The sequence below is a fragment of the Leuresthes tenuis genome, unplaced genomic scaffold (assembly GCF_036924035.1).
Source record: "Leuresthes tenuis unplaced genomic scaffold, fLeuTen1.0.hap1 SCAF_6, whole genome shotgun sequence".
In the NCBI taxonomy this organism is placed as follows: domain Eukaryota; kingdom Metazoa; phylum Chordata; class Actinopteri; order Atheriniformes; family Atherinopsidae; genus Leuresthes; species Leuresthes tenuis.
The window spans coordinates 7,806,184-7,815,886 of NW_027325360.1; the positions used below are offsets into that span (position 1 = coordinate 7,806,184).

The 9,703-nt window shown below is 48.0% G+C and overlaps 1 protein-coding gene across 2 annotated transcripts in view; it reads right to left on the reverse strand.

Annotated features, from left to right (window-relative positions):
• Positions 1 to 8,979, reverse strand: part of znrf3 (zinc and ring finger 3) — a 65,071-nt gene extending 56,092 nt beyond the window's left edge. For both annotated transcript variants that reach the window (XM_072387404.1, XM_072387403.1), the window contains exon 1: positions 8,547 to 8,979. In XM_072387404.1, the coding sequence (XP_072243505.1) occupies positions 8,547 to 8,777 (231 nt within the window). In that variant the 5' untranslated portion in view covers positions 8,778 to 8,979. The remainder of the gene's footprint in view (positions 1 to 8,546) is intronic.
• Positions 8,980 to 9,703: the final 724 nt, after the last annotated feature.

The window sequence follows — 9,703 nt, forward strand, 5'->3', positions numbered from 1 at the left end:
CATGCATCCGTAAGCGTACTATATTATACAGATACATGAAAAGGAAAGTTTCCCCTGACCTGATAGAAACCGGTGAGTTAAATCTGGCAAAGATCTTACTCTTATAACAACAAAGTTGGTGACTCAAGTTATGCTTGGCTGCAGCTGTACTGAACAAAAGTAGCTTTAGTCCTCAAAAAAAAAAAAAAATTTAACTCTGCAAGGATAACATTTCAGCATATATGACGAAAATTTGAATAAATATAAAACCCTGTGTCCCAAATACCTTCACTACACCCCTGATACTAGGGACCGCATAAGAAAAGAAGCACATTTTTCATCTAAATAATAAAAAAAAAAAATCTAGGCCACATCTTTAACAAAAAGAGGAGGGAAGATGTAGTGATATATCTTTACTCTGGAGACACACAGCATGCTCAGGAGGGAAAAAAGAAAACGAGTGCAGAGATAACCCAGCTTGTTCTCATCTGACCAAGTTCAATCCATCATACCTCTGGCCCCATTGCGTTGCATCCCGGATCTTCCTCATTACTGAACTACCTACACTGACATAAAGAGACTCCAGAAACAGATCCACCACAGGTTGGTATGAGCACGGGTGAACATAGTGAAGAGGGGGCCTCAACCTGAAACTGATTCATCCCAATCTCACACCCGTAGGTGTGTAGAAATCCCATTAAAGGAAGACAAAAATGGCAGGGTTTCTGACAGAAGGGCTGTTGGGAGAACACCAACATTAGGATGAACGTGTGAATAAAAACCAGCAGCCAAAAAATATTCACAAATCTGTTTGCGTCAAGAACAACACGAGGGCAGGATCTTCCTGCAACATTGTTGTTGTTTTTTTTAGATGCATTATGTAATGATGTATACAAAAGACAGAACTTTGAACCCAGTGTTCTTGAACTCACTGGGGAAGATCGGCGATAAGACCTTTCCTTTTATGAAAACAAATGCGAGCCGCACGACGGGGTAAAGATGCAAGATTACTCACGGGAGGAGGAGGAGGAGAAGGAGACCAGAGTGAGAACAAGTTCCTGCACAACTACCTTGAAAGAAAATAGTAAATAAATAAATAAAACAAGTACAACAAAAAGGGAGGCTGGCGTTGTGGCCTTCCACGGTTACTCAGCACATTCCTGGCCGACAACAAAGGATGCCTCCGCCTGGATGAGCTACTGCGGGCATTGTCATTCCATAACCCTCGACCCCTTAGCCTTTGTTTTGCAGACCCTATGTGTCAGTGCATAAAAATGTGGGATGTCTGGATGGACTGGGCCTTTTAGCGCCATCTCATCAAATGCAAGCAGACACACCAGGGTCTATTCAGAGAGTGGAAAACCCACTCTGGACTCTTTTTCATCTTTCACTTGTCACTCACTGTGCTTCGAAAGTAACCCGAGAGAGGACAACGACCAAAAACACTGCCCCCCCCCTCCCTCCCTGCATAAGTGCGATATTCTCATCAGAAGAAAGAATAAATAATTAAATCCTCAGGGAGAAGCTGAGCTAATATTTCCAAATCACAGAATCCAAAACAGAGCACATTCATAATCAATAACAGATCAAGAGGAGAGCGACACGAGGGAACAGAGCTCCCCTGGGAGAGGCCTGGATGCTGGAGAGAAAGCGGAACATCAAAAATCTTTTCAGCCATTCAACCCACCGGAAACTAGCATAGCCACTGGGGCCACCGGTACAAACACGCAGGTGTTCGGGGTGGAGTGTTGCGCTGAGTGGGAGTGGAAGGCTGAGGGGGGCAGAAGAGCAAAAGAGGCAGGGGCAGAGAGGACAGCGGGGGCAGGAAACCCAGTATCATCCAGAGTACAGAAGTGTGAAGAAGAGCAAAGTGATGCAACAGTGAGCTGACAGACCTGTTGTGAGGTTGTAGCAGAAAATCACCAAGTAAAAAATAAAAAAGAATCCGCATGTTAGCTGGTTCCTGCTCCCAAATGCACAGCTTCTATAATCACTGTAAAATAATTACTCTCAAACATTCTTTAGCTGTTGTTCTGCTAAATTAAACCATTGAAAAGGACACCGACTGGCAGGTAGAGCTTTGTACATGCACTGCTATTCGGAAATACTCAGGTTTGCTCCAGAGACTTTCCCTGCGGCTCCTGAGTAAAATCTCGGATAGATTGCCGACTGAGCTCATTCATGAACATATCAGGTAGTCTTTAGGGTGGGTAAGCGTACTGTTAGAGTTGCTGCTGAGCTGCATTTGGCTTTCCACTTGCTCGTCAGTTCAAATGTGGAATGGATACAAATATAAAAACCAAGAAAAAAAACAGTCAACAGCCCTTGTGAACTGTTTCTCAACAGAACACAACCAGGACCCAAAGGCTTCCAGACTGTACCATCTGCGTGACATTCTGCCTGCACAGACACTCCCTGCATCCCATCGTTGGATTTCCACCTCACTGTGAAGTGCTCGTGTGAACAGCATCTGTGGAAAATGACCGAAATGTCCTCGCCTCCTCCCCAAAATCTCTGCTGTTCACGTGTGAAGAACATTTGGGATTCACTTAAAAAGAACGAGCAATAGACTTATCATTTTTAAGCTTATCATCCCAATAAATGACACAACAGGAGAGAGGCGAGCGTGCGAGTCGTGAGACGCATAAACCGAAACCTCAAAGTAGAAATCATCTCAGATGAAGCCTCAACCTGATGCCTGTCTCCAGACAAACTGACACTGACAACGAAGAGCTTTCTGTGAACCAACACGGGAATATTGTCATTGGGTCAAGTGGTAATGGTGCAAAATTCATGCTGGTCACATTCACCTGGTGTGAGCCTGGCACCTTATGGAAATGACATCACAGCCTCAAAGCCTTGTGTGTCGGTGGTCATGGAGGAGATGACACAAGTGTGGCATCAACTAATCTGGCAACATCTTTGTTTTGAAGTTTTTACTGGTAGCTTTAAAAGGTAAAATCTTTTTAAAAAGAAGGGGCAGAAGGCAAAAATAGACCTAAAACAGGGCTTTTAATAACTAATAACTGAACATTAGATATAAAAAATTAAACACAGGTGCACTGTGTTGCAGACATCTATTGCATTCTTTCTCAAAACTCTAATCAGCAGGTGGCACTACTGAGCATTAAAGCTTCAATAAATTAGCCGTTTTTTTCCACCGCGTTGGCCAACGCGTCAAGACCGTTCCTCTGGCCAACACTGGGGCTTGCAATGTTACAATAACAACAAATGCATGCCACCACGGCACCCGGATACAATGTGAGACAATTCATCAGTGCACGCCGATTTGTTGTGGGCATCACTTCAAGTCATTCACATGCAATCTGGGACGCGTAACAAAGTATTGGCTGGGCCTAAAAACACCAGAGTGGAAGTAGGGGGTGAGTCTGTGTCCGGGGGTGGGGGGTTGTTAAGCAAGAGAAAGAGAAAAACAGTTTAGCCTGTTCTATTCCAAAAAGAGGAGAAATGCAGCCTCAAATTACTTTGGCCGGGACATGAAAGAGAAGCAGGGTGGCGGTTAAGAGACGATAGCACTTAAAATACAGCTGCAACCGCCAAGCCAATAAATGGAAAAAAGTAGAGAGCAGCGCTTTTAACCTTTTTAAACCAGAGTTTGTGTATGGCTACTGTTGCTTTGGCGCTGGGAGTGGCCCGGTCCCTGGCACCTACCGTCTGGGACCGGCCCATTATGGCCTCTTGGGGTTTCCAGGCTGTGGTGAGAAAGCGCGCTGGATGCCTTAAACCACTAAAGCTCTCATTACAGTCTAAATGCAGCGCGACACAACTCCTGCCAGCTGCAAGGTAGGAGCTCCAGCATTTAAGCGCATCGTTGTCTTAGCTGAAAACCACCACTTTCCCCTTACGCATCCAATCAGGGAAGGAACTGACATTCAAAGAAAACAAAACACTACATCGAGTCTCCCAGCACTTCACAGGCATGGAGCTGAAGCTCAAAGGTAAAGCGGCTCGTGGATGTGGGGAAAACTGGAGCCTCTTCCTCTCTCTGATGCTGGATTTAGGGGATGCTCCGTGTCCCCTCGGAGAGGAAGTAGGCAAAAGCCACACGATTCCCTCTGCATCTGGCCGACAACACTACGAGTTCCATGTGGTGCTCTCAGTGCCCCTGCCACGTCCCTGCCTCAGCTCCTCACTCACATGCCGACAGCACAGGCCCGCTGGAAATCAGACGCAGATGTGAACTCGTGCAGAGCACTGCAGCTCATCTCGCGACAGGAGAGATGATTTGGCATCGGAGAGACATTACAGAAATGATGAGTGACAGATAACGGTGTCCTTCGCATCGCACCTGCTCCAATCAGCTGTGTGAGTGCTGCCGACACAATACAAGAAAACACTTATGACAGGTCTTTAGGGTGCACCTTACGCAATCCCTGACATTGAATTACCAGTTAATCTAGTGGCAGTGTCTGCTGGCTTTGGCAGCCTATGCCAGTGTCGAATACATATCGATTTTCTCCGCTTCGGGCTTCTCACTTAATCACTCGAAGCAAAACGCACTCTGGCACTTTTTCATGAAAGCAGAGAGAATTCAAATCTGGCACAAGATGTGAAAACAAAGACAACTAGCAGCTCTCCGTGTTGGAGCTGCTGTAAGTACTCTCCTAAAGTCAGCCCACAGTCCAACGTCCTGATGAAATGATTTAAAGGAGACATGTATTACTTTGCTATCACAGAGTGGAGCTGTGGCAATCAGGGCACTTGGGCTTTGGCACTGCGGCCAGATCTGCGTCACCGTGCTTCCCCACCCCGCAGAACAGAGCAAGAGGCAAATTAACTTCATTTATTATTTTTGGCCCCTACAGCGTGTGCCACTTTTTTGCGCTCTTCTGGCAGAGCTAAAGCGGTGTTAGCTTTAGGGAATTAGAAAAGGCGAGTTGGGAGCGTGCAAGTGGTGATGGTGGTCAAGTCTTTGCTCAGGAATGGTGCCAAGCCCCCCCCCCCCTTTCCCCTGTATTTGAACCCATACCTGCTGAGGTCTGGCCACCACACACACACACACACACACACACCCACACACACGCAGCAATGCAAACCTCCTAAAGTCTGGGATTAAACAGCAGAAGAGAGGTCTGGAAGGCTCCCTAAACCTATTCACCAAACAGAAAAACATCAAAAGTAGACAAGTGTAACTGTTGCAGGGGTCACAGCCAACAACCGAATACACAAAAACCTAATTCTTGAATAAAGTCTCCTGAAATGTTACTGCAGCGTTGTATATACAGTATTGGATCCATGTGTGAGAAATATGAGACTAGCTTAAAAATATACCTTTCAGGTTGTTATTCACTATCAGTTCTAACTTATAGAAATATTTGGGAGAATCCACGATGCAAAATTTAAGGCAGTGGTCTGTGCTGGACAACCTGCCCCTCATTATAGGCTGACAAAATATAAGCCGTCTCTGAGTGGTCAGAAGCTATGTTTGCAAAGAAAGCAGACCTAAATAGATGTGGTTTTTGATGTAAAGCCGAGGTCTGACATTGCTGCGCGGTTAGAGCCAAATGACCATCTCTGTGTATAAAATAGGCCCCATTTTTGAGAGTCCCCTCCTTTCGATCGCTACACTTCGTCTTCCTTTTCACGTCAAGAGTTGTCGGTTTTAGGGGAAACCAAAAGGCAGACGTCCACACAGAAGCAAGGCGGTGCAACGCTGTTGCAGAGGTCTCAGGCTGTTGCAGAAGTCTCAGGCTGTTGCAGAGGTCTCAGGCTGTTGCAGAGGTCTGAGGCTGTTGCAGAGGTCTGAGGCTGTAGCAGAGGTCTCAGGCTGTTGCAGAGGTCTCAGGCTGTTGCAGAGGTCTCAGGCTGTTGCAGAGGTCTCAGGCTGTTGCAGAGGTCTCAGGCTGTTGCAGAGGTCTCAGGCTGTTGCAGAGGTCTCAGGCTGTTGCAGAGGTCTCAGGCTGTTGCAGAGGTCTCAGGCTGTAGCAGAGGTCTCAGGCTGTTGCAGAGGTCTCAGGCTGTTGCAGAGGTCTCAGGCTGTAGCAGAGGTATCAGGCTGTAGCAGAGGTCTCAGGCTGTTGCAGAGGTCTCAGGCTGTTGCAGAGGTCTCAGGCTGTTGCAGAGGTCTCAGGCTGTTGCAGAGGTCTCAGGCTGTTGCAGAGGTCTCAGGCTGTTGCAGAGGTCTCAGGCTGTTGCAGAGGTCTCAGGCTGTTGCAGAGGTCTCAGGCTGTTGCAGAGGTCTCAGGCTGTTGCAGAGGTCTCAGGCTGTTGCAGAGGTCTCAGGCTGTAGCAGAGGTCTCAGGCTGTTGCAGAGGTCTCAGGCTGTTGCAGAGGTCTCAGGCTGTTGCAGAGGTCTCAGGCTGTTGCAGAGGTCTCAGGCTGTTGCAGAGGTCTCAGGCTGTTGCACAGGTCTCAGGCTGTTGCACAGGTCTCAGGCTGTTGCACAGGTCTCAGGCTGTTGCAGAGGTCTCAGGCTGTTGCAGAGGTCTCAGGCTGTTGCAGAGGTCTCAGGCTGTTGCAGAGGTCTCAGGCTGTTGCAGAGGTCTCAGGCTGTTGCAGAGGTCTCAGGCTGTTGCAGAGGTCTGAGGCTGTTGCAGAGGTCTCAGGCTGTTGCAGAGGTCTGAGGCTGTAGCAGAAGTCTCAGGCTGTTGCAGAGGTCTCAGGCTGTTGCAGAGGTCTCAGGCTGTTGCAGAGGTTTCAGGCTGTTGCAGAGGCCTCAGGCTGTTGCAGAGGTCTCAGGCTGTTGCAGAGGTCTCAGGCTGTTGCAGAGGTCTCAGGCTGTTGCAGAGGTCTCAGGCTGTTGCAGAGGTCTCAGGCTGTTGCAGAGGTCTCAGGCTGTTGCAGAGGTCTCAGGCTGTTGCAGAGGTCTCAGGCTGTTGCAGAGGTCTCAGGCTGTTGCAGAGGTCTCAGGCTGTTGCAGAGGTCTCAGGCTGTTGCAGAGGTCTCAGGCTGTTGCAGAGGTCTCAGGCTGTTGCAGAGGTCTCAGGCTGTTGCAGAGGTCTCAGGCTGTTGCAGAGGTTTCAGGCTGTTGCAGAGGTCTCAGGCTGTTGCAGAGGTCTCAGGCTGTTGCAGAGGTCTCAGGCTGTTGCATGTGTTGGCTCATGATGGAGCATGGCAGGAGACCACTGAGGCTTCTTGCACACAGCCCATCAGCAACATGCTTGACCTGCCATCACGGTGAACTTGATCAAACATACAGGCACCTCCAACTCTCGCAGCTCCTGGCTTTTACACAGTCCCAGCTCCCTGTTGCTTTTTACAGTCCCAGTTTAGGTTTCATCTTCTGACCAGCTGATAATCAACTTTACATTAAAACCCATTCATAGGTGAAATGTGTCTAGACAGTCACAAGGCCATAGATCTGCTGGGATAGCAGTCACAAACTACACCCAAATTTACTTCATTACAGTACATTAGAGGCCCTTTGGGTTTTTACAGCCAACTTCAAATAAATAGAGGAATCTTCAAAGGGTCAGTGCATGCCATTACTAAAGCCAAATTATATTCAAGAAGCTTCAAATTACGCAAAAGGAACTGAGAGACCAGTGCATCCCAGGATCCTGGCAGATCGTGTTAAAGGTCAGGAAATGCATCATTAAAGCATTGGCACATGACGAGAGCCGAACTCTTTACTGCCTTACAATCAAGGGCCAAGTAGATTAGGAAAGAATTAACCTATTAAACTTCAAATAAACACTTTGGCCGAGGCAAAGCTCATATTTTTGTGCCTTCCACTCAGCCAAAGGCTGGACGGCTGATCCAAGCGTAAGCAGTCCGAGCCAAGCGCACTTGTCACGTTTGGGACCAGGAAATAAAGAGGTGGACTCTCAAAATGTGTTGTTATTCCGCCGGATCCCTCATTTTTATTCCCGTCCGCTAAAACAGTGGCGCGTGAAGCCGAAAACGCGCTACTTAGAAGCAGAAAGCTGGAGACAGTCGCTACACAAGCGGCGGGACGTGTCGGTTATACCTGTCGGTGCGGCCGAAAGTACGCGGACATCACCACCGAGACCAACTTTTAGGGTTTTAAAAGCGCTAAAACCCGTGAGATGTCTAAACTACACACAAATAAGAGCCTCGAAACCTTATTGCTGTGGGGGGGGGGGGGGGGGGGGGGGATGGGGGGGGGGGGGTAGGGGGGTGCTTTGCGTAAGAATCTACTTTGTAAAAATTTGAAAAACTTTTTAAGGCGATCGAGGGGGGGTTGGGGGGGGGGGTGGTATCATTTCGGAAAACAGTTCCCAAATGCGCGTGTTCTTGGCTGTGGGCAATTACTCGAAAAGTGAGCACAAGTGATCTCCAGACATCAACAAAATAACTTGCAAGAGCATGTTTTCCCTGTGAATGAATTCCACAAGATAGGAGCCATCTTGTGACCGCATATGCTTGCGAGCTTAGTACCATCCTCACACACTGCCTGCACACACACTCACACACTCACAAGCATGTACAACTCTTGTCAACCCCCCCCCCCCAAACAACCCCCGTGGAAAAAGTTTGAAGGAGGGCAGCTTGGTAAAACAACAGCCTGCGTCCCTGCACTGTTGCCTGGGACTGCAGCTTGTCGTACCCCGGTGAGAGAAAAAAAAAGGACACTTTACACGTACTTGAACGATCTCCCCCTCCGCACTGATAGTGGCTCCAGCTTTGGAGAACCGTCCCTGCAAGCCAGTCGTGTAAGTAGTATAATCTCCATTGGGACTGGACTCGAACAGCACCACTTCCACAAAGGCTGTATCCTTAGCGAAAACGGCACCAAGAGAAGCGGCGACCAGCAAGATCACCAGGACCACCGAGTCGGGCACACGATCTGAGCCTCTCCTTGGTAAAATCATCATCTTGCCGGCTGGATCTGCGCCGATCGGGACATAATTTCTCACGGATTAATTAATCAGGTGAAGGTAATTGAAATCAGGTCTACGCGCGCTGCGGGCGATGCCTCAAAGGAGTCCGAATTGTGCAATAAATGCTGAGCCTGGGCTGAAGCGTGTTTATTTCACCACTGCGAGCCTTGTCAATTACATTGCCTCAAACGCAGCCTCGCTTTCTCCCTCCCTCCCTCGCTCCCTCTTTCTTTCTTTCTCACCCTCCTCCTCCTCCTCTACAAAGCGGATCTCCTTTGATCTGTAAACACGTGATTTTTTTTTTAGTTTTTTTTCCTCTCTTCCAAAAGGGTTATATCCCCACCCACCACTCTTTCTGACCCTCTCCTTTGCACTCCCCACTCTGAAGTGCCAGCACTCGGTTAAGGAGGCACCGAGGACATCAGCTCGCACTGAAAGAGGGGCTTATTGTTTGCTAAAACTTCAAGTTACACGTAAACTTCTCCGTCAGCTGAGTCTTTTGAGTTGAACATGAAGTAAATACGACGCGGTTCGAGCCCCATGCTGCCATGCGGGGCTTTCTGCTATAGTTTGTCATGTTTCAGCGGCGGTTCCACCTTAAAACAAACACTACCCTCTTCAGGACGCTTCATGATTTACCCGGGCTAATTTTTTCAATCACACCTACCGGCTCTAATGTAGTCCTCTGACGTTTATGTTTTCCTTTGGTTCTTTTCAGCACTTTAATCAAGGCAAAGGAACACTTTGAGAAGAAAAATCCATGTCACGAGGATGTTGTCATCCCTAATTACAATCACTTTAGCTTCAGCACTTTGGCGCAAACACCACCAACAACAAAAAAAACAATGTTGGAACCCACCATACTCAACTCAGGAAACGTCCATTCCTAATTCATAAATAATTTTACATTTCTTTCTGAT